Source organism: Camelus ferus, chromosome 6 (assembly GCF_009834535.1).
Source record: "Camelus ferus isolate YT-003-E chromosome 6, BCGSAC_Cfer_1.0, whole genome shotgun sequence".
Lineage (NCBI taxonomy): Eukaryota > Metazoa > Chordata > Mammalia > Artiodactyla > Camelidae > Camelus > Camelus ferus.
In genome coordinates, this window is record NC_045701.1 from 1245556 (window position 1) to 1271013 (window position 25458).

Here is a 25458-nt window from a genome sequence, read left to right on the forward strand (position 1 = left end):
TTCTGTGGTGCAGTACTTTTCAAATGTTGCACGAATATTCTTAATTGAATTCACATATGCATTTATTAGCTGATTTAACCCATAAAGTTCTTTTTTAAAATATAAAAATGTTTTCATTGCCTATTTAACCTCCTTTCTCTAACAGCCTCCTTGAAACAACATTACCTACCAATCTTATACTATGGCAAACACTTTGAGATTAAAAATATGGATAAGGCAAAAATTCTTAACTTCCACTGTCTTTATATTAATGTTCAGCATTACTTTTTCTTTTTAAATATCAGTTAAAAACAGGTGGGCATGTAAATAAGGCACATAAACTTGCAATATTTGATTACTGTGATACAATTTCCAAAATCAACACTTCTTGAAGTAAGTTATACGTGCTATTTCATAATCTACTTCATACTGTATCAAATATTCTGATTCAGAAGCAATGTTTACTTACATTTTATAAAATCTATCTCTGCCATCATTTAATAATCTTATCTGACAGGTTTACAGGAACAGAAACAATAAAGGTAAAGACAATGAACAAATCAAAAACTACTTATTTCACTCACAACACTTTATCCAATCAAAACTATCATTCGCACTGTTTCCTGAGGTACAAAAAAAGGTCTATCAAATAAATATTCAGTTAGAATAAAACATCTGCAAACTTTTAATCAGGCTGTTTGTCAACACATTGTTTAAAACAGTTTAAAAAAAGAGTGGAAATAATCTAATTGTCCAGCGACAGGGGACTAGCTGAATAAAGTACAATGTTACCTTTCAAATAATCATATAGACCTGTATTTACTAACCTGGAAAGGTAGTCATGAAAATAGATTACAAATAAAGAGTATCATTATCTCTTTTTATGGTTAATATACATATGCATAATGCTCACAGAGAGAAAGTCTAAATGGATAGATACCCTGATGTTAACCATGATATTTCTAAATGCTGCGACTACAGGTGCTGTTAATTTTTCTGCTTACTCTTCAGTGTTCTCCGAAACTTTCCCAAGCAAAATAATATTTGAAAGAATTAACATCTATGATTCTAACTAACAAACTCCAAAATTTTCCTTGCAAAAAGCCCAAGGAATATCCAAAAATATTCTGGCATAGAGCAAGAGGGAAAGTATTAGCAACAACATAACTAGAATTCTTTGTGAGCGAGGCACCCTAGAGGGCTCCCGGGACTGACAAGGCACCTTTAAGGCAGCCTACAGTACAGGGTTTTGAAATCACAAGACCTAGGTTCAAGTGCCTGCCACTTTTGTTTGTACGACCTTGGGCTAGTCACTTACCCTTTCTGGGCTTACTTTATAGATAAAAGGGAGTATTATCTGCCTTTCTTACCTCAATGAACTGTTGGAAAAATTAAAGAAGATAATGTGATACACTTCGAACAGCAAAGTACCATACATTATTCAAATATAAACAGAAAACAAGGTACTTAATGCCAGAGCAGAAAACTTCAGAACACAGCACAATCAAGTCTATGGAGTAATGAACCAGGGGTTTTGTTTGTTTTTAAAGAGAACATCTTGTCATAAACACCCAATTTTTCAGAAATTTAGATAATTCTTCCTAGTCCCTACTACAACTCTAAGCCCTTTTCTTTTCTTATCCCTAGCTACAAGCAAGAACGGTACAACTTACACTGAACTCAAAAGCCTCAACAAGAACCCTGGAGCAGCATGTTGATGGAGTTCACCAGCAGAAACCCAAGGTTAATCAGCTATGGACTCACCACTAAGCACTGCTGCAATCAACTGGGATTACAGAAGACTCTTTGAAGAGAAAGACAATACAACCACCAAAGAGAAACGGTGGAGGAAAAAGCTGTATTTCAAAACAAGTATATGAAATACTTGAAAACTAAAGTGTTTTATAAATTGCTTTTAAATACTGTTCATAAAAAGGGTGACTTAAAACAAAAGCCATCTAAATGTGGCACTTGAGAAAAGCAAGTTATGGAGATTCAAATCAAACCCACGAATAAATTTTCAGATTTACTTGCTTCCATCTGAAATAAAAGGTGACAAAATCACACCATAAAGATCAAAATTAAGTGGCTATTTCTTGAAAACAGAGATGCAGAATATGATGACAGAATTTATTGACATGCTTACATAGATAACTACTTTTAAAAGTATGGTTTTTAAAGTATGATTTCTCTTCCCCTTGAATTTCATCATTTACTCCACTAAAATGATAATGAACTTCTTCCTGCCTACTGTTCCTCCTGTGAGTTAAAATGGCAATGTAACTCAATTTGAGTTTTAATGCAAAAAATGTGTAATTTTTTTTAAGTACTTTAAGAGGAGCTACATGAAGCTGTCAGATTATTAACTTCCAAGATCATATGACCCTCCTGCTTCTCAGTTCCCAAAGATAATAAAATGCTCACTCTCCACATTCTTACAAATGTCATTTATGGATAATTCCCCTAATAAAAAATTAAACCTTTCATAAACAAATGGGTACAGAGAAATTTTTGATATGTATGATTCACAATCTAATTTTTATTGGCACTATCGTTAAGTGTTGCAGTTTGCACTATTCCTACAGGGAATACAGATCTATCCATTTTCCTCATCTGATCCTGCAGATCTGTTACAGATTTAAAAAGACTCACTGAGATGGGTTATGAGGAAAACAATTATGAACACAATCCACAGTAAAATGAAATGTGGGTTATAAGTTCAGATAAAAAAAAAGTCACTGTATTTACTCAAAGCCTCATAGTTGGAAATCCACTGAAGCATTGTGTTTTCACCTAGAATTCTGAAAAACCTGAGCTTTTCTTAATTCTTACTCTGACTTTCACTCCTTATTAGGAATAAATGTTATTTACCTCCAAAAATCACAAATAAAAAACACTCAGAAAATACAATTTCCAAAAAGGGTTATCTTCCAAAGCTTACTGCACAGAAAATTATATACACGTTCTCAAATAACTAGGGTAGGTGTTCTTAAGATCATCTTCTCTCCTTTAAAAAAAAAAAAAAAAGAACAGCAAACGTAATCATAATCAAATATAAACAAAAATTTTAACATTGCCATCACCAGCTAAGCAATTTATCACAGCTCCTCAAAGTACTGGGTAACACACAATGACAGATCATTATGTCAAGAGGAGTTATTATAATTAGAAAAAAAAAACCTGTACAACAGAACAGAATAGTAGAAAAAACTCCTTTGGAAAAACTCACGTAGATTTTGGAAAACCAAAAAAGGAGATCAATTTTAGAAAAATAATGTTTTCCCCCGCAAGTGTGTAGCGTTTATCCGATGCAGGATCATTTTTGTAAAGAGAAACTTTACTTAACAAGACTCACACCAGGGATCTGATCTATCCCCAAAGGCACTTTCTTAAAATGAGAAAGAACAAAGGAGGAAATCTCCCAGCATGTGCTTTCCATACCAGTTTCTTTGGACAGCATCAAGAGTGACAACATAGCCAGCACAGGCTTTTCAGCTTTACTCTGTAGCCCACGTATTACAGAACTGATTAGCTATCATTCAAAAGGATTCCTAACAAAATAAATATTAGAAGGCAAAGGATCCCAGCAACATAGTGACTACATTTTAAGAGTTATACCATAGAAAACGTGTATCTTAAAGTTGCATACTTTATTTCAGGAGTTAATTACCTCCAAATAGTCAAATTCCTGAGGCTTTTTCATTTCAGTCAGTAGTTTGAAACTGGAAAAAACGAAACCATCCATTCTAAATCTGCTCTCCTTTAAATTAATTTGCAATAAGAAGTAAATTTTAAAAAGAATGACAAATGCAGAGCCTAATTATACAAATTTTGGAATGTTAACATTGCAAAATTATTGGGGGAAACGATCTCCCATCAAAGCTTTCCACTGAAAAACTCTCCAGAAACAAACCAGGCGTTTGGTTGTTCTGGAAGTTGTCGTTTCATTATAAAGGAGACAATTGCAAGAATAATTTTTATTAATTACAAAAAGAAGACTCTCCCCAATGATGTACAATTGTATATCCCAATCTCCACTCTGACAGAGATGTCAGTTCTCTGGGTCAGGATACAACCAGCTGCTCTGCTCACACACAGGAAGCCACGGAGAAGGGAATATCGCGTTCAGAGCCTCGAAATAATACGCGTTAGTTAAAAACTGCTTGTTACTAAAGCAAAATTATTCAAGCGGAGCCCCATTTGTCACAGTCCAATCATAAGGGTTCCAACCCCCTCCTCCAACTGCTTGTGTAGTGGTGTATCTGCTTCAGTAAAGAAGCCATCATCAGGTAAAGAAGATTGGGGTGGGAGAAAAAGCGGGGAAAAGGGGGCACTCTTTCATCCAATTTCGCGAGGCGTGAGTAATTGGTACAGTTGGGAGGAACGGAGGAACGTTCTATTTATTGGGGGTTGAACTAGGATGAGGGGAGAATTTCGTTCAAATCAACATGGCCAGCAAGATGTCCCTACAAACAAAAGGCAACGGGGGGATATAAACACGAACCATTCACCTCCATCAGCTATAGCATCGCCATCATGGTGTGTGCAGACCCCCGAAGGCTCCTCTCACCCTCCAGCCAAAGGAAGAGAAGGAAAAGAAGGGAGAGTAACTGCCTCCCACCACCTACCACTGCTTCCAAATACACACCCTTCGAGGGGGTTTCTCCCCCACGATGCCCGGAATCAGGGCGAAAGAGTACCGTCCCGCCCAGGGAGACTCCCCCGCTACCCACCGGTCGAACCCCAACGCCAGCCGGGGGTTCAGTAAACTTTACCAGAGCTTCTCCCCTACATCCCCACCCCATCGCCCCAGGATCGCGCTGCCCACCAGCGGGGCACCCCGGGCGCCTCCTGACAGGCGGGCAGCCCGGGAGAGCAGAGTCCGGGGCGGGGGCGGCAGGGAGCCACGGAGGGGCGGGGCGGCCGGAGCCAAGTTCCCGGGGGTCTGAGGAGAGCGCCTGACAGGAGCCCGGGACTGCAAAGGAGGAAGAGGAAGCGGCGGCGGGGAGCTTTCCCGATCCCCCCTACATGAACACCCTGCCCCTGCCCCCGCTCCTCCCGGGGGGCGGGGAGGCCGACTGGAAGGTGAGGAAGCCGAGCCCGGGGGACAGCCGCGGCCCCCACCTCCCGACTCGCGATCTCTTCCCCCGCCACCCCCGCCAGAGGCGCCCACAACAATAACACGCCGGGGACGACCCGTCAGCGCCCCCGAGGCACCCGGGGCCCGCGGCCCGCCGCTGCCGGGCCCCCTCAGCTGGGGCCGGACGCGCCTTTCCCCTCTACAACTCCAGGTCCCGGTGGAGTCAGGCCCGAGCGGCCCCCCAGGGTCGGACCCATCCCCCCCGGCACCAGCAGCGCCGTCTCCGCGGCCGAATATTAGAAGTGAATTCGAGCTGCGCTTTACCTTTAGTTCCGCACTGTCCGCCATCTTGCGTCTGTCAGCGCAAGCGCAGTGAACCTCGCCGGGGGCCGCCGCTAGACCCGCCCCTCTAGCCAGCCTGGCCCCGCCCCGGCCCGTCCCCTCTCGCCCCTCCACCTCCCCGGCCCGCCCCCGGCCTCCGCCCCGCTCTGGATGCTCGCAGCCCCGCCCCGGGCACGTACAGCTGCGAGACGGGCACGTACCATTTAAATAATGGCGCCAAGAGGGGAGGTTTGACAGTTACTCCCCCCTCGGCCTCCCCGCCCCCCATCCTGGCCCGGCTAGCGCCTCCCGGGAAAGGCCGGAGCGCGAGGGCTGCTGGCCGGAGCCCCGCCCCTCCACGGCCTGCGGAGCCCTTCTGCAAATCTTCGATGCCTACAGTCGCAGGAAACAATAATGCCCCTCTCCCGCAATCAGCAAGTCCTTTTCAGCACCTGCTACCTGCTCGGCTACACGTGGGCTAAAAATAACAACCCGTTACATTTCATTTAAGGATCACTTAAAGCATTTCCAGGTTTTTTAGCTCAGATCCTCATGACGCAGTGAGGCAAGGAGAGATTACAATTCCTGTGCTATATACATCCTGAGATGTAAAATCTCAGGAAAAGTGACTTACCCAAACAAGGACTTTAAAAAGGTTGCCTCTAAGACAAAAATTGTTAAGACGTTCATTCATTAACGTCTTTGTTTTAACAAATAATGTAGCGGCACTATTTCTAAGGGCTAGATATACACTGAGAAATTAAATACAACGAAGCTCTAACAGGGGAAACAGACAAGTGAACCAATAAAGATACAATTACAAATGATGAGTACCAAAAAACAAGCAAACAGTCCCCGAAGAGAAAAGGAGGTTGGAAGGAAATGTACTTAATCCTGAAAGGGCTTTCTCCACTGAACTGATATTTAAGTAGACTGATAAAAGAATTATTTCACACCTTTCCCTCTCCACTAAAAGCCTCCTATACCTCCTCCCAAACTCCACTTTTTGCTGCTCATCTTTGTCTCACACCTGATAGAAAGATGTCAGATATGAACTTCCTTGTCTTCTCACCATCAAAACTACTCTTAAAGGCACAGTAACATTTGGGATGCTATGAATGAAGTTTCCCTGTGCCTGTGAATGCCAGTCCCTCCACCAAGAACTCAGATTTTTCCCCTCCACATTCGTAAGAATTTCACCCCTACAATAACCTTGCCCTCCAGCATCATTACTTTCCCCCCTCTCTATTGGATGGCTTCTGTCTGCATATAAACATCCTGAAATTTCTCCCATCTAAACAAACCTCCTTGACGCCCAAATCGCCTCCAGAACTGCCCGATTTCTCTGCTCTCTTCACTGCATAAATTCTCATAAAGTTTTTCAAGAGCTCTCTGCAGTGCTTGCCCCCACTCCCTCACTTCATATTTATTTAGCCTACTCAGATCCAGCTTTGACTTCCCTCATCAGGATCACTTATGAAGATTACTAATGATCACCGGTTTTCCGAAGCCAATTGCCAATTCTCTATTCTTATCTAAATTGAACTCTCAGCAGAATTGCAAACAGTTGACAGCTTCCTTTCTTTTGAAACACTTTTCCCCCTGAACTTCCCTCAATATCTTATTGTCCTGAGTTTCTTGTTCCCTCCCTGGGCCCCCTTTTCAGTCTTTTTGCTGATTTCTCCTCTTTGGCTCAGTCATTAAATGTTGCTATGCTCCAGGGCTCAGTCCTTACCTTCTTCTCTATTTTACCATCCCCAGGTGATCTCATCCAACTCCTTGACTGTAAGTCTACAAACGGAATGACTCTCTGATTGCTGTCCAGCCCAGACCTCCCCACCAAAACCCAGACTGGCTACTTAATATCTCTACTTCACAACTCATAGTCGTCTCAAACTCATAGCAAAAGGCCTTGATTTTACCCCAACACCTGCTCCTTCCCCAGGATTCTCAGTGGATGGCAGCATCATCCACCCAGTTGTTCAAGCCCAAAATATGGAAATCATCCTTGGTTTCTCTCTCTCATTAACCTCTCACATCCAACCTATCAGCCAGCCCAGTCTAAAACATATCCCAAGCCTGTCCGTTTCACTGTGTCTCCACCACCCTCACTCTACTCCAGGCTGCCATAATTTCACAAATAGACCGCTGGGAAGGCTACATAACTGACAGGACCACATTATGATTTTTGTGGCCCTGGGCACTTTTGCCTTATAGGGACTGTGGGATAATAAAACAAATATAACTTGACTTTGTCCCTGGCTCCTGGCACAGAGCTCCTGAAACCCTTGCAGTTTTCTGAGTGGTAGGATTGTCTTTTGTTACTCATAATGAGCCCCTTTCCACCACACCTGAATTTATGCTAATGAAGTAACGTAGGGTGGGGCTCCTAGGAAATTTCAGGATGGGATCTGCTCACTGCAAGACCAAATGTGGTTACAGACATAGAATACAAACTTGTGGTTGCCAAGGGGGCAGGGGGTGGGAAGAATAGACTGGGATTTCAAAATTGAAGAATAGATAAACAAGATTATACTGTATAGCACAGGGAAATATATACAAGATCTTATGGTAGCTCACAGAGAAAAAAAAATGTGACAATGAATATATACATGTTCATGTATAACTGAAAAATTGTGCTCTACACTGGAATTTGACACAACATTGTAAAATGATTATAAATCAATAAAAAAATTTTAAAAAAGAAAAGAAAAAAGACCAAATGTGGTTAGAGGGAGGTTGGTGAATACATGGAAGTACTGGGAAGCCTGGTACCTGAAAAGGGTTTGGGAGCTCTGCATCCTCTGCCCCGAGACCTACTCCATGCATCTCTTCCATTTGGCTGTTCCTGAGTTGTTTCCTTTTCAATAAACAGGTGCAAGTAAAGTGTTTTCCTGAGTTCTGTGAGTCTTTCTGATGCAGGAAAACGGATGTGGGGCATGAGGAGGGCCATGTCCCAGGTCTTGGTGGAGCCCCTGTGGTGTGCCCCACCAGGTGTGGGTTCTTGGCTTCTCATGGGAAAGAATTCAAATGTGAGCCACAGTTGAGTAAAGGTAGAGTTATTTAGAGAGATACGTACTACATAGAGTGTAAGGCAAGAGAAAGGCAAGGAAAGAGGTGTAGAGTTGGGTGCTCAGGTTAAAGTAAAAGTAGGTACTCACTCCATAGACAGAGTGCAGGCCGTCTCTGAAGAGGAGGGAGTGAAAAAGGGCCGCTAGGCATAGTGTTGCCAGTTTTTATGGGCTCGGTAGCTTCACAAGCCTACAGGTGGGACCATTCCAACTACCCTGGTGAAGGGGCTGGGATTCCCAGGAATTGGGCCACCGAACATTCTTTGGCCTTTTGTGGTTAGCCCTGGGACTGTCATGGCGCCAGCAGGCATGTTATTTATCATTATAGGCTGTTACAATGAGCATATAATGAAACTCAAGGTCTACTAGAAGTCAAACCTCCTGCCAACTTAATCCTCAAGGTCAACTGGGAGTTGAATCTTCCACCATTTTGATGTTAAACTGCTGTCATTCCTTGAATGGCTCTGCCCTGCCCCCTTCCCTCCTGTCTCACTTTTTCTGGATTATTGAAACTGAGGAGAAGATTGTAGGAATCCTCAAAGGTAGTAGTCAGAAGTACAAGTGGCCTATGGAACTGGCAACTGGTATCTGAAGTAGGTGCAGTCTTGTGGGACTGAGCACTTAATCTGTGGGTCTGAGCCTCCTCCTGGAGTTAGTGTCAAAAGTGAATTGTTGGATACCTAGTTAGTTCTGGAAAATTGACGTGGAAAGACTCCACATATTTGGTGTCAGAACCTCAAAGGCCCTTTCTTCCATAAAAAAATTTAAAGTTATATTTTTACAGCTGCATCGGTACAAAGATGAATGTAATCCAAGCAGATTGTACTTATTTTTTTCTTCTCATTTTAAAGATTTATAACACTTTTATGGGACCCTAAAACTATTGTGGGTCTCACTCAACACTTAAAAATTAACCCAGAATGAATCATAGACATGAGACAGGAGGGAAGTGGGCAGGACACAACCATTAAAAGGATGGCACAGCAATTAGCACCAAGATGGCAAAAGATTCAACTCCCAGTAGACCTTGAGCTTCATTATACACTCACTGTAATAGATTAGCATGGTAAATGGCACTCCCACAGGTGCCATGACAGTTCCGAGGCTAACCATAAAAGGTCAAAAAGTGGATGGTGGCCCAATTCCTGGGAATCTCAGCCCATTCTCCAAACTGATTGGAATGATCCTCCCATTTGTTAGCATATGAAGTTACCCTGCCCATGAAAACTAACAACCCTACACCTCGTGGATGATGTCACTTTCCCAGACAACTCTGTGCTCTGAGGCTGCCGCCTCTCACCTCTCACCTCTCACCTTTTTCCTCTTGCCTCTTGAGATAGCCCGCATTCTGCCTTTGGAATGTGTATCTCCTAAGTCTGTCTATGGAGTGTATCTACTTTTACTTTAACCACCCCCACACCTCCCTGCACTTTGTCTATGGAGTAAATGTGTACAAATCCCATACCTCCACAGAAACATGGAAAAAAACAACCAAAAGCTGTCAGATCAACTTTATTGGAACTCTGGAAAACAGTCAAAGGTTTACAGCAATCAAGAAAATGCTTATTATTATTATTTTATAAAGGCAACTTAAAAATGGTAAGAAAATGGTATGACAATTTTACTTGCCCCAGCCCTGCTCCCTCCCTGTCTCCCAGGGTGGAACCCTGGTCCCGTGTGATCATTGTGTTTGTTCCAATCTATCTAGGGGATAGCTGAAGGACTAATTCAAAGCACTAGCCTCTATTTTGCCTAACCTGGAATCCGCAGCAAAAAAAGCAGTAGGCATTGCTTGAAAACACTGTTATAAGGTGAACAAACAACCTGCAACTGCCTGGGGCCAAAGACTACAGTTGGTACGTGCAGTAGACCACCTAAACTTTGGAAGTAAACCTGGAGAGATAAATATGCTGGGGAATTGGGACATTCAAATTAAAAAATGCTTGTGAACACAGGGGCATTTAGAGGCTACACATATGCCTGAGACAAGATGCATTCTCAGGAAAGACCCAAGAAGATACTGAGATTCTACCATTGTCTGATCTATATGCTCAGTGCTATCAGGAAGTGAAGGTTGAGAAAATTTCAAACGGCCTAGCTAAGTATTAAAGGAATCCCCCCACATTGAGCCAACTGCAAAGATTGGGAGAGGGTGTTGTTTTTGTTTATTATTATTATTATTATTATTTATTATTTTTTAAGTTCCCAGTGTTCAAGGAAGTCTCAATAAAAATACTGGCTAAATACAAGCTGAGGCTTCAACAATCAAGAACAGAAAATTCTGGGCAAGGTAGATTGTGTGAATTCCAGAGATAACCCATGTATCATTCAAGTGTCTAGCTTTCAACAGTAAAAAAAAAAAAAAAAAAAAAAAAAAATCACAAAATGTAGAAAGAAACAGGAAAATATGGTTCTTACAATGAAAAAAATAATTGACAGAAATCATCCCTGAGGAAGCTCAGACATTGAACTTATTATACAAAGACTTTAAAACCACTATCTAAAGTACTCTCAAAAAACTAAAGGAAACCAGGAAAATGATGTTTGAATAAAATGAGAATATCAATAAAAAGATGGAAGTTATTAAAAGGGACCAAGTATAAATTCTGGAGCTGAAAAATATGATACCTGAAGTGAAAAATTCACTAGAGGAGTTCAAGAGCAAATCTGAGCAATCACATGAAAGAATCAATGAACTTGAATATAAGACAACTGAAGTTATTCAATCTGAGAAGCCAAAAGGAGAAAAAAATGAAGTGAACAGATCCGAAGGGGCCTGTAGAGCACCATCAACTGGACCAATATACAAGTTATTGGAGTTACAGAAGGAAAAAAGAAAGAGAATATTTGAAGAAATTTTGGGCAGAAAATTTCCAAATTTGATGAAATACACAAATACACATACCCTACTCCAAGTAGGGTAAACTCAAATTGATTTATGAGACATATTATAGTCAAATTATCAAGGCCCAAAGACAAAGAGAGACTCTTGAAAGCAGTAGGAGAAAAACAGTTTATCACATACAATCATCCTCAATCAAATTAACAGCTAATTTCTCATCAGAAACCATAGAGGCTAGAGAGCAACAAGATGGTATATTTAAAGTACTGAAAGAAAAAAAAAACCTGTGAGATAAGAATTCTATATCCAGCAAACCTATCATTCAAGAAGGAAGGAGAATATAAGATATTCCAAGATAAATAAAAGATAAGAGAGTTTGTTACTAATAAAACTGCCCTAGAAGAAATGCTAAAGGGAATCCTTTAGGTTGAAATGAAAGGACAGTAAATAGTAATTTAAAGCCATATGAATAAACAAAGAACACTGGTAAAGGTAACTACATAGATAAATGTAAGAGTCGGCTTTATTGTACTTTTAGTAACTCTCCTGTTTTTTCCTACATAGTTTAAAAGACAAAAGCACAAAATAATATCTATAAGTCTATGTTAATGGACACACAAAGTGTAAAGATACAGTATGTGATAGAAATAATATAAAGGAGGAGGGACAGACTGGTGTCAGCAGAATGTTTGTATATTATTGAATTTTAGCTGGTACTATTCAGATGAGGTTGAAAAATCACTAAAATATGTACAGAAAAGGAAAGAAGAAGGGAATCAAAGCACCACACAAAAGTCAGCCTTTTTTAAAAGACAGTAATGGAGGAACTGAGTAATAAAAAGTACGTAAATCATAACGAAAAATAGTTAAATGGCAGAAAAAAAATCCTTTCGTATCAATAATTACTTTAAATGTAAATGGTTAAACTCTATTTAAAAGACAGAGATTGTCAAAATAGATTTTAAAAAACATAATTCATTTACATGCTGTCTACAAGAGACATTCTTCAGATACAAAGACATAAAATGGTTGACAGTAAAAGGATGGGGTAAATTATTTTACACAAATAATAACCAAAAGAGAGCTATGGTGGTTGTATAATTATCAGACAAAATAGATTTTAAATCAAAAAAAGGTAATAGGAGGCAAAGAAGAACATTATATACTGATAAAGTTTTAAAAAAATCTGTTCTGCCAATCTCTGTCTTTTAATTGGAGAGTTTAACTTGTTTACATTTATATTGATAAAAGGTTTAATCCACAAAGAATATATAACACATATAAACATATATGTACTTAATGACAGTGCCCCAAAATATATGAAGCAAATACACATGAAGCATTCTCAAGAATAGACTACATGTTAGATCACAAAATAAGTCTAATAAATTAAAAATATTGAAATCATACAAAATATTTTTCTAGCCACAATGGAATGAAACTAGGAACCAATAACAGAAGGAAAACTAGAAAATGCACAAATATGTGGGAACTAAACAACACTTATAAATAGCCAATGGATCAAAGAAGAAACCACAAGACAAATTAGAAACTACTTTGTGACCAATGTAAATAAAACACAACACACCAAAACTTACCGGGTGCAATGAAAACAATGCTCAGATGGAAATTTACAGCTATAAATGCATACATTTAAAAAAACGAGAAAGATCTCAAATCAATAATCTAATTGTATACCTTAAGGAACTAGAAAAAGAAGAGCAAATTAAACCAAAAGACAGCAGAAAGAAAGAAATAATGAAGATTAGAGTGGAGAGAAATGAATTTGAGAATAGAAAAACAGGAGAGAAAATCAACAAAATCAAAAGGTGGTTCTTTGAGAAGATCAACAAAATTAACAAATCTGTCGCTAGATTGACTAACGTAAACAAATGGAGAAGACTCAAATTACTAAAATCAGAAACTAAGAGTTGGGGGGAGCAAAGAGCTCAGTGGTAGAGCCCACGTTCTAGCAAGCTCGAGATCCTGGGTTCAGTCCCCAGCACCTCCATTAAATAAATAAATAAAACCTAGTTAACTCCTCCCACCATAAATAAGTAAATAAATAAATAGGAAAAAGAGAAACTGAAAGAGTGGACATTATTATCAATTTCATGAAAGGAAGAAATAGAAAATCTGAGTAGCCCTATAACAAGTAAGGACACTGAATCAGTAATTTTTAAAACCTTTCCCAACAAAGAAATCCCAGAACCAGATGGTTTCATTAGTGAATTCTACCAAACATTTAAAGAATTAACACCAATCTTTCTTAAACTCTTCAAGAAAATTGAAGAGAGGGTAACATTCCCTAACTTATTCTGTAAGACCAGCAGTAGCCTGAGACTGAGACAAAGACACTACAGTAAAACAACAGACCAATCTTCCTTATGAATCCCTCGGTTAAATTTATTCCCAAGAATTTTATTCTTTTTAATATTATTACAAGTGAAATTATTTTAATTTTCTTTTAAAAATTGTTCCTTGCTAATGTATAGAAATACAAATAATTTTTCTGTGTTGATTTTGTATTTCACACATTTGCTGAATTTATTTAACTCTTAAGTGGAAATTTTTTGTTATATAACTTAGCACAATTAAAAAAATAGTAAACCAAACAAAGAGGGAAACTTATAGTCATACATGCCATATTAGAAAAATTTAAAGGTTGAAAATCAATTATATAAGTTTCCATCTCAAGAAGATATTAGGAGAATAGCAAATCAAACTAGCAGTAAGAAAATAATAAAAAATGAGAGCAGAGATAAAATTTAAAACAAATATAAAATAGCAAAGATCAACAAAGCCAAAAGTTGGCTATTTGAAAAGTTTACTAAAATTGGCTACCCCCTAATAAAACTGATCAAGAAGAAAAAAAAAAGAGAAAGAAATGATCATCGTCATGAATGAACAAAGGATCACTACAGATCCTACACACACTAGAAAAGATACTTTAAAAAAATACTATGAGCAGCCTGATTCCAATACAGTGGATGGTTTAAACGAAATGAACAAATTCCATAAAACATACAACTTATCAAAACTGACTCATATCCAAGAAAATGAAAATAGACCTACACCTATTTTAAACAGTTGAATCCACTATTTTAAATTTTCTTACAAAGAAAACTCCAGACACAGATGATTTCACCAGTGAATTTTCAGACAATTAAGGAAGAAATAATACTCAATCTTAATAAATGGATAAGGAAGTTGTGGTATATAGATACAAGGGAATTTTTTCAGCCATAAAAAGAATGAAATAATGCCATTTGCAGCAATGTGGGTGGACCTAGAGATTATCGTACTAAGTGAAGTAACTCAGACAGAGAAAGACACATATCATGTGATATCACTTACATGTAGAATCTAAAAAATGATACAAGTGAACTTATTTACAAAACAGAAATAGACTCACAGACATAGAAAACAAACTTATGGTCACCAAAGGGGAAAGGAGGGAGAGGGATAACTTAGGAGTTTGGGGTAGTAGATTCTAACTACTATATATAAAACAGATAAACAACAAGGTCCTACTGTATAGCACAGGGAACTATATTCAATATCTTGTAATGAACTATCATGGAAAAGAAAAGAATACAAACAAACAAACAAAAGGACAAAATAACCAATCTTAAAGTCTTCTCAAGGATACAAAAAGATAGAAAAAGGTATAACACACTCAACTCTTTATGAGGCCAAGACTGTGAAACCAAAATCTGACAAGGATATTACAAGAAAGGAAAAGTATAGGCAATTCTTTCTCATTCTCATAGGGATGAAAATCTTAAGCAAAGTCTTAACAAAATGAATCCAGTAATATAGACATAAGCATAAGGGAGGAGGGAGGGTAAAGGTCAGTGGTAGAGCGCATGCTTAGTATGCATGAGGTCCTGGGTTCAATCCCCAGAAGCTCCACTAAAAAACAAACAAATAAATAAACTTAATTACCTCCTCTCAAAATAGAAAATTAAAAAGCCAAAAAAGAAAAAATAAAAGAAGAGGAAGAGAGAGGAACTTCTTTCTTTAAAAAAAAAAATATATATATATATTTTATATATATATATAAGCATAATGGAATATAACAAAGAGGGGCTTATTCTAAGAAAACAAAAAACTGTTGAACATTTGAAAACCAACCATTTTAATTCACCACATTAACAGAAACCAAAAGAGAGAAATGATATGATCATGTTGATAGAGGCAGGAAAATCATTTAATAAAATTTAAACACCTATTTGTGACATTAACTTTAATAAACTAGTAATAGAAGGAAAACGCCTTAATACGATTATAAGTATCTATCAAAAACCTACAGAAAACATAGTTAATAGTAAAATGTTGAAAATATTTCTTTTGAAAACAGGAATGAGACAAAGATGATAAGGTAAGAAGAAGGAAAAAATTCAGGATTGGAAAGGAAGTAATAAAACTGTTGTTCACAGAGAACATGATGGTGCGTGGAAGAAAACAGCAAAGCATTCTCAGAAAAACTATTAGAATTTACTAATAAGTGAATTTCATTAGATACAACGTGAGCTACCGAAAATCAATTATATTCCTATATAACAGGAATAAACAAATAGAAGATGTAATTCAGAAAAAGATGCCAATTACAATTACATTTTAAAAATAACAAAAATTATATCAGAACACATGTTACAAAAAAAAAAGTCTACACTGAAATCTATTAAACGTTTGCTGAAATTAAAGGCTTAAATAAATTGAAGGATTATATTCTTTTCATAGATTTGAATACTCAATATTGTAAAGATGTAAGTTCTTCCCCAATCTAAATATTTATTTCATTAGAATATATTCAATGTAATTGTAATCAAAATCCTAGTATTTTTGTTACGGATACTATTAAACTGATTCTAATATTTACAGAAATGCAATGATTGAGGAATAGCAAATGCTGTCTCGAAGGGAACAATTAATTAATTAAGCAATTACAGACAAATTATAAATTTAAATATGAAATATAAAATAAATAAATCTTCTGCAAGTTAACATAGAAGAATATCTTTATGGTCTTGAGATAGGCAGAGATTTCTTAAATGAGATAAAAAAGTGCCAACCACAAAGGAAAACACTGATAAATTAGATATATAAAATTTAAAACTTCTCTTCACCATAAGACACTATTAAGATATAGAAAAGGCAAGCCAATAGTGGGAAAACATACTCGAAATATATGCATCCAACAAAAGAGATCATCCAGAATATTATACAAGAAGTTTATAAAACTCCTTCAAAGCAATTGAGCAAAATGAAAAGCAGATAACCCAACAGAGCAAATAGACAAGAGGGTTGAACTGGTGCTTCCCTAAAGAGCATATTCCAAATGGCCAATAGATATATGAAAAGATGCTCAACTTCATCAGGCAACGGGAAAACACTCATTAAAACCAGAGTGTGGCAAATTTGGGAAGAGGAATGGAACAGGCTTGGCTCAGCTTAAATGTTACTCTCTCTGAGAAGCCTTGCTATCCAAGGATGGTACTTGGTAGAGTTTACTGCATCTCTAGTTGATATTTGCCTTGTTTCTGGCTGACCCACATCTAAGTCACCTCTGTGACAGCAGACCTCATAGAGACGTGCGTGAACGAAGCCCGATCAAGCAAAACCTCACTGCTGGTTCCCTGGTTCTCTGTTGAGACACAGAGACACAAGGGCAGAGACCCAGCGAGCACAGCTTTCTGCAGCACCACCTTCTCAGTGGTTCCTGCAACCCAGTCCCTGGATCTCTCAGGGTTCTGGTTCACATTCCAAGTCCACTCGTCCAGGCTCCCTTTGGTCCTAAGAGTTCCCAATTATCTTCTAATAACTTTCATTTCTTTCTTTCTTTTTTTAACCTAAGTGGATTGACATGCTTACAGCCAACAACCCTGTCTGATGCAGCATTCTCTCATTCGTTTTCATTGTTGTTATCACAGAGTGAAATTGTTTTATCTATTTGTCTACTTGGTGCACACCCATACCTAGGAGTAAGCTCCAGGAGGTCAGGGTTCATACCTGTCTTGTTTTCCACTGTACCCCCTGTACCTAGAATAGGACCTGACATAAAACAGGAACTCAATGAACTCTAGCTGAATGAATGAATGAATGAATCAATGCCTCCTTTGCTTACTTTCCTGCTGTCTTGTCTGTTTCTTCACAGACAAGGAGTTTTCAGCAGCCATCCTCACTGTAATGTTTATTTTCTGTCAAGGCATTTTCAACCAATGATTAAGAAGCCTGCACTCAGGGAGCTGAGCTTCAAGACAGACCTAGGATCTAATTTCAGGATGAAAGATTAGAAAGCTGCCTCATGTTGCTCCTTCTCAAATATGCCCAGATTATTTATATTAACCTTTTAGTTGCTAAACAACCGTTTGCTTTTCTCTCTAACATTCTTCCATTCCACAAAGTAGACCATACAAACTTTATGAATACCCATTGTTTTAGTGAACAAAGTTAAACCATTTTTTATTTTGAATAAAAGCAAAAATGAAACAAAACTTTTATTTTGCATTAAGCCAAACATTTTTAGTTTTTCTGAATTGATCTTCTTGAAAAACGCATTATTAACCAGGCTTTTCAGTCTTCAAAAGAATTGCAGAGTGAAATATCAGGTAAAGAAGAAGGAAGAATACAGAGATATCCCAATTATAACTTACTTTGAGTAGGCTGGTTTAGTGGCAGGAACTCAGTCTTAAGGATTAGATATTTTTACTCAGCTTTAAAGCAAAATTAAAACTTTTTGAAGAGGGGCTTAGAATATGGTGGCCCACCCTCAGAACCATAAAAATAAAGTAGCAGATGTTCTACATGGAGTTAAAAAACTAGACCCAGTGATGGGTAATGAGAGGTTGTTATTGTTACATATAGTCTATTTCATTGCAGTGAACCCTCAAAACAAAAATACCTGTGATGGTCATTAAGTTTGTCCACAAATACCCAAGTGTTAGGGGGAGGATGTGTCACTTCTAGGCAGAGTCATGGATCTGTGCTATCCACCCCCCCCCCAACCCCGTTGTGATGATTGCGGAAGCAGACGCTGAATTGGGGCGGCCATAGCGAAGATTCCTGAGTGACTTCAGTGAAGAGATGGCCCTGCTGACCCACGCTGGACATTTTGCAATATTTTGCTATTATAGAAAACATATTTTTATGTATAGATATACAATAGAGTTTTTTGTTTATTGGATGTTTGGTATTTTAATCATAAAAGTAACATATTCTAGCATGACTGAGACATTATGCTGTACACCAGAAATTGACACATTGTAACTGGCTATATTTCAATTAAAAATATATATATTTATCATAATTGTGATAAAGCCAAACAATATAGAGATCTATACAGAAATTTTGATAATGTCCTCACTAGCCTTCTTCCAATTTCACCCTTCTGAGGTAATTAAAGTGAATCAGTCAGGAAAACAGAAAATACATGGGTACTTTTAACAGAGATAATTTTATCCAGGATGGGGTTGACATGCTAAGGCCCATACTTCATTCAAGTACAGTATTTGGCCAAATTCCACCCACACCTATTTTTGTAAATAAAGTTTTATTGTAACACAGCCGTGCACATTCATTTCTGTATCATCAATGGCTGCTTTCATGTTATAACAGCAGAATTGAGTAGTTGTGACAGGCACAGTATGACGTGCAGAGCCTAAAATATTTACTGTCTGGTCCTTTCTAGTAAAAGTTTGCAAAGCCCTGATCCAGGGGATTGAAGTTGTAGGCCGAATAATAGTTCCCAAAGATGTCCACATCCTAGTCTCCTGAATCTATCATTCTGTTTCTTTACATGGCTAAAGAGAATTTGCAGATATGATTAAGTTAAGGATCTGGAGATGGGGAGATAAGCATGGATTATCAATGTGGGTCCAATGTAATCACAGGAGTCCTTACAAGGGATAGAGGGAGGCAGAAGAGTCAGATTTCCAGATGCCATGTTGCTGTCTCTAAAGGTGAAGGAAGGGGTCATGAACCGAAGAATGCAGGCAGCTTCTAGGAGCCGGAAAGAGGATATGGCAGTCAGCTGGGGGAAAGGTGATGCTAAACTTTGGACCAGTGAGCTCAGCTTACAAGGCCCTACACTTATTTATTTATTAGATTTCTTTTTTAAAATGACTGTCCCTTCTTGCTAAAATGTAAGTTACACAAGGAAGGGGATTTTTTTTCTCACTTTTGTTAATTGATGTGTCTCAAGAGCCGAGGACAGTACCTCTCACATAGTAGGTGCTCAATTAATAATGGAGTACTTTGCAATCATTACAAATGAGCTTATAGAATGAAATTTCCACATTTAATCCTGTGGGGAAAATGTTCAAAATATATGAAGTGGGAATATCCCATTATAAAATAATACCTACCCTATAATCCAATTTTCAAAAGGTATATTTACACATGGAAAAAAATATGGACAGGTACATTCTAATATATTAAACAGAGGTTATCTCAGAGTATGGGATTTTAAGCAATTTTTATTTAAAACTTTTATTTTCTTCTATCTTTTCAAAGTTACGTGTATAATATATTATATATGTCTTTGAGACACACTTTAGGGGCCCCACCACTGCTTCTCATGGGACTCTTTAGCTACAGAGGAATAAGAGAATTCCTAAGTTACTGCTTTCCCCCACCCCGGCCCGGCAAGGCGTGATTATTAAGAACCAGGGCTTTTGGAGTTGATCTGGGCTTCGTATGCAAACTCTGCCCCTAGTGTGCTTTGTATCCTTAGGTCTGAATATCCTCCTCTTTATATGAAGAATCATTATACTACCTATTTCAAAGGTTTGGTGGAGGATGGATAAGAATGTAATCACTATGAGCTCACGGGTCCAAAGCTTAGCATCACCTTTCCCCCAGCTGACTGCCATATCCTCTTCTTTTTTTTTTTAAACATCTTTTTATTGAGTTATAGTCATTTTACAATGTTGTATCACATGTCCTCTTCTTTTTATTTTTTATTTTTTGAGGGGGAGGTAATTAGGTCTCTTTATTTATGAATTTTCTTACTAGAGGTGCTGGGGATTGAACCCAAGACCTGCTACATGCTAGGCATGCGCTCTACCACAGAGCTATGCCTGCCCCCTGCAATGGCCTCTTCTTGTCTCCCTGCTTCTCCCTCCAGCCTCTTCTCAACCCAGCAGCCAGGGCACTCCCGCTGAAGCTCAGTTAGATCCTGTCACTCCTTGTCACTCGGGGGTCAGCCAACTATGGCTCTTACGCCAAATATAGCCCATAAGCTGTGGTTTTCACATTTTCAAATGGTTGGGAAAAATAAAAAAATCAAAAGAGGAATAGTATTTTGTGACCCATGAAAATCATACGAAGTTCCGACAGGACACAGAAATGAAGTTTTATTGGAGCCCAGCTACACTCGTCTGTTTAGCAGAGTTTAGTACTGTTTAGTACTCGTCTGTACAGCAGAGTGGCAGCTTAGCTTTTTGAGTAGCTGTGACAGAGATTATCTGGCCAGCGAAGGCTAAAATATGTACTCTCTGACCCTTTCCAGAATAAGCTTACCAACCCCTGTTTTAACACACAGTTTAACAAAACAAAACTAACTATAAACCCTGATGGCTTCTATCTCACTCAAATGTTACTTTTCCCAAGGAGACCAGCTGGACCATCTATCTGATATTCAAGCCCCCTGTGTCCCTCCCTACAGTGGGCACTCCTGATCCATCTAACCCAGCCCTAATCTTTTCCTCAGTAATTGTCATCTTCTAATGCTCCACTTAATTTACTTATTTAAACATCTGTGGGCCTGTCTCTTCCACCAGAATTAAATCTCCTCCAGGGCAGGGATTTTTGTCCATGGAAGGCTCCCAGCACTTCCAACTAAAACAACTATGTGGAAGGAATAAATGAAATAAAAGAAAACAAGAGCATTAAGCGCTGTGGCTAGACCACAGCAAGTGCGTCAAAGCCTCTATTATCGTTTTCGTTATTACAGATTGATTGGCGGTACGTATCAAGTGTCTAACATATAACAAACTTGTGAGAGATTTTAATTTCCTTCCCTTCCCATTATATCTCTTACAGTATTTTGAAAAATGCCTTATCAGTACTAAGCACTCACTACTCTGGTGGCTTTTTGCTCACGGCCATGCCCTTCCCTACCAAGCCAAAGACTGGTACTCAAATCCTTGTCCTTCTCCACTTCCCAAATCTCAGCTCTGGGGCTCTGTGACCAGGCGGAAAGTGTGTCTGTGACTGCAGAGATGCTAATGGCCCCTGCCTTGCCAGACCTGCCTGAACTACTGTGGACTGTGCTGTGGAGAATTCTGACTCTGGCACCAACCTTTGAAAGACTATTGGAATGCAAAACACTTAGGAGGTTATGGATGCTTGTCCTGAAGATAAAACTGTTATAAAGTCTCCAGGCTCTGGAAAAAAAACCTGGCTGTGTAATCAGCATGGCTTGGCTTTGTTTAAATAAGAGTGTTTGAGGAATGTGTTCAAGACTGTTTAAACTCAGATCATGTAAATTCTAGAGAATTTAAAAAAATAAGGGTAAACACTTAAATGATTTTAAAGATTAGCAACACAGGAGATGGCATAACTCGCATAGCCTCCACCGCTGGTTCTGAGGAACAAGTCACTCTATGGGGAATGTCTGGGGAAGACAAAGGGAGGGGTTGGGGAGCCCATCCATAGGTGTGCAATGAGGTCATGCATCCTGGATTTCCTGGGGGCACGCTCAATATCAAATCTTCTGGCATTAGCAGACAGCATATCTTGGATTTTTATTTCTGAAAATATGGCCACCATTTTAATCTGTTGAGATCATCTATTCCGACAGCCTTATTTTACAAAGAATAACAGGAAGCCCAGAGAGGGACTCACCAAAGCTATGCAGAGTTCCTGGCACATAAGTGCTGGCTAAATATTTGCCAGCTGACTACAAATCAGGCCAATGACTTGCTTAAAAGAAGTCACAGAGTTAGAATGCGTCCTTAGGCCCTGGAGACCTTCAAGCCCGCCATGTGCAGCCTCAACCCCACATAAGTTCTCGGCCAAAACCAACCACTGCAAAGAGAGTATTAGCAGCCACAGTTCGTTCAGGCAGGTGGGTCTGGGGTTAAGTGAGCTCCTGCAACCTTGTTGGGGCCTCTGGGCACCAGTTAACATATTTCACGAACGCCTATCTCACTGGAATCACGTGACGTCATGCTTATGGACCCTTCTGAGAAAGCTGTCTTGCTCTGAGTCAGGAAGCTGGGCAACCTGTGTCCCCATCTGACTAGATAGAGGAGAAGGCCCCGGTCGATGGTGGCCATCTTTAGGGACTGGAAATGAGGGAAGGCTGCAGGGTGCCAGGCATGAGAACTCTGACAGATACTTCCTCTCCTCTACCCTAGAGTGACCGGTGGACCCACGAGAACTACCCTTTAGGGGACGCTATGATGTCCTTTACAACTGAAACGCAGGCATTATTGGCGATTCACAGCCCACCCTTCTCCTAGACTTACCCTCAGCCAAATTATACCCCTTCCTCAGGAGCAGGCAGCATCGAAAGCCTAGAAGGAGTATAAAGGCCTGGCCTCATCGCCTCGATTTGAAGCATGTCTGAAAGGCCACCCCAGCTCCAGATCTCCCCCTGGGGTTGGCTGAGGCCTTTGTACTGATGACACTGAAGTCCAGCTCCTCCCTTGTCTCGCATTTCTCACAGGCGCTGATTCTGAGAGTTCTTCCCAATAAAGTTCCTGCTTACAAATATCCACCTCAGAAGTCTTTTCCTTGGGAATTCATTCCACAACCGGGGGAAGGAGATAGTGGAACAGAAGCCTGGGCACCATCAGAGAAGGCAGTGGACAAAAGGCATGAGGTAGCCAACACTATGGCCTCACAGAAACCATTCAGAAGCCAGGAGCTCCAGGTAAGAGGAGGGAAGAAAAGCTGACAGAGCTCACATCACCTTCTAAATGCATTCTTCAATTTTTTGGCGGGGGGGGGGGGTAATTAGGTTATTTACTTATTTTAATGGCGGTACTGGGGATTGAACCCAGGACCTCCTGCATGCTAAGCATGTGCTCTACCATTGAGCTACACCCACCCTTCTCAATGCATTCTTAAAACTGGTTTAAGTTTTAACCAGTTTTAACCAGTTAAAGTTTTAACCTGAATTGTCTGCTTTCCCTTCAACAGGAAAGAGCCTTAGGACCACACTCGGCTGGGCATCCGCCTTGCGTCTTTACTGTTTGTGTACTTCCTGCCTTGACCCTGGGACCATGTGACCAGGACACTCTGCCCACATTCATCAGCCTCTCCCTTTGAGGAACTGGCCAGTATTCTCTAAACCCCCAACTTCTGGCTGCCGTTTTGTTCTGAATCAACTGATGACCCAGAACTGAGGTGCTTCCGCCTGTCTGACTCTGAGTACTGCGTGTCCCTTCGGACACTGTCCTGGACTGCGGCCAGCTCCCCTAGGGGCTAGTCTGATGGCAGGGTCATTTTCCCTAGCTCCATACCCTCAGGCTCTGGCTCCCCTTCCCTCCCCATTACCCTATGATGTTGAGGGTACAGGCCAAGTACACTCAGTTTCTATAATCTCCTTTTCCTTTTTGGCTTTAGTTTCGCCTCTAAGAAAATACAGACATGACTTGCTACAATTTTATTTTTTCGTCTCCTTTCTTGCTCTCTTGGTCTGCATGTTTCATCCTTTAGCAAGAGACATTCTTCAGCTTTAAAAAATTCATTAGGTCAGAACTAAGGGTTATGGAGAACATCAAACTGGTAGAAAAAAATGTTCACATTGAGTCTGAAATGCTAGTGTCGTTATTTCTTGTAATATAGAAGTTGACAGATTGTAAACAGTTGCTTTCAAAATGGATTTATTTACTAATTTTTTAAATGTTAGTATGCAAAATTTTAAACTTACACGAAATTGTGCAATGAAACCTCATGTACCCATCATCCAGCCTAATCTAAAATGTACATATTTATTTTTACAATGCTCAGTGCAGTCAGTAGATGATGAGTCAACTAATTTACTTGCAAGATAACTCAAGGTCAACCTAAAATGACAACTTTGTGTGATTTTTGTGATTACTTTGTGTGAGTGACCGGTGCATTTGTGAATCCCACGTTGAATTTGTTGGCAAAAAAGAGTGATTCTTTTTCTACACATCTCTTGACTTTATCCCCTGGATCTGCACCCTACTTCTGTGGTTCATGGGCCTCAGTCATCTCTTGCCTCTGTAACTAGATTTCTATATTTTCAGATTTTAATATTCTATCAGTCCCTCCCACCCCCTAGATTTGTTCCTCTCTATTGCTCCCATTCGAACAGAGTATCACCTCTGAACTACGAAACCTTGAGAAAGGTCTGAGGCAGAGCAGAAAGCAGAAGCGAGCAAAGCTTTCTGGTTTTTGTTTTCCCCAAACCCAAGGAGCTTGAGGGAAAATTAGAGGGTTTGTAAAGGAGAGAAAGGAAGAAGGCTATTTGGAGGTGTAGATAGTGTTTAGGGGCAAAAATAGAGTTCCTTGGTGGGGGAGGTCCCTGAGCCACTGGTTCTGATTCCTGGGAAGCACCAAGCCCCTAGTGGGGAGTGGCTACTGGCTGCATCCAGGCGGGGTGAGTATAAGCAGACTCACAAAAGATGCCCGAATCCCCACTGTGGCACACAGATAACAGAATTGCTGGGTCTAAAGGGACCACGTGGGCAGGGCCAACCGTGTCTCAGTGGTACCACGTGTCTGGTAGGAGCGCGTTGCTGCCGACCCCCATCTTGGCACTGGGGGAGACCCTGGAGCTGTGTGGCACTACTCTTGCTGGTGAAGCAGGGAAGAAGTCAGTTTCAAGTCTCAGCGGGATGGCCCTGGAGGCAGTTAAATAACTTGCCCACATTTATACATCTGCTAACGCATGGCAGAGCTGGTAATGAAGGCCAGGTCTGTCAGTTACCAAAACCCTCCTCCCACCACCACTACCGCTATTACTCTTCAGAATTGCAGAAATTCAGTGCCTTAATACCTCCATCAGCCCCCTGAGGAGTGAGTGATTGATACCCCTTTACCCCAGAGGCATTATGGGTGTATCAGATGCCCTTTCGGGTAACCCCCCCTGCCGAGGCAGCTGTTGGGGGGTAAGGAGCTCAGGCTGGCACAGCCTCAGACTCCCTAAGACTCACTGAGCCATGTGACGATGCCCGGTCTCA

General features: G+C 39.9%; 1 protein-coding gene across 2 annotated transcripts in view; it reads right to left on the bottom strand.

The window, feature by feature from the left end:
- Positions 1-5458, bottom strand: part of PIAS1 (protein inhibitor of activated STAT 1) — a 115086-nt gene extending 109628 nt beyond the window's left edge. The window contains exon 1 of one of the 2 annotated variants that reach the window (XM_032480879.1): positions 5384-5458. In XM_032480879.1, the coding sequence (XP_032336770.1) occupies positions 5384-5407 (24 nt within the window). In that variant the 5' untranslated portion in view covers positions 5408-5458. The remainder of the gene's footprint in view (positions 1-5383) is intronic. The other variant, XM_032480880.1, reaches the window with a different exon arrangement.
- Between the last annotated feature and the right edge of the window lie 20000 nt (positions 5459-25458).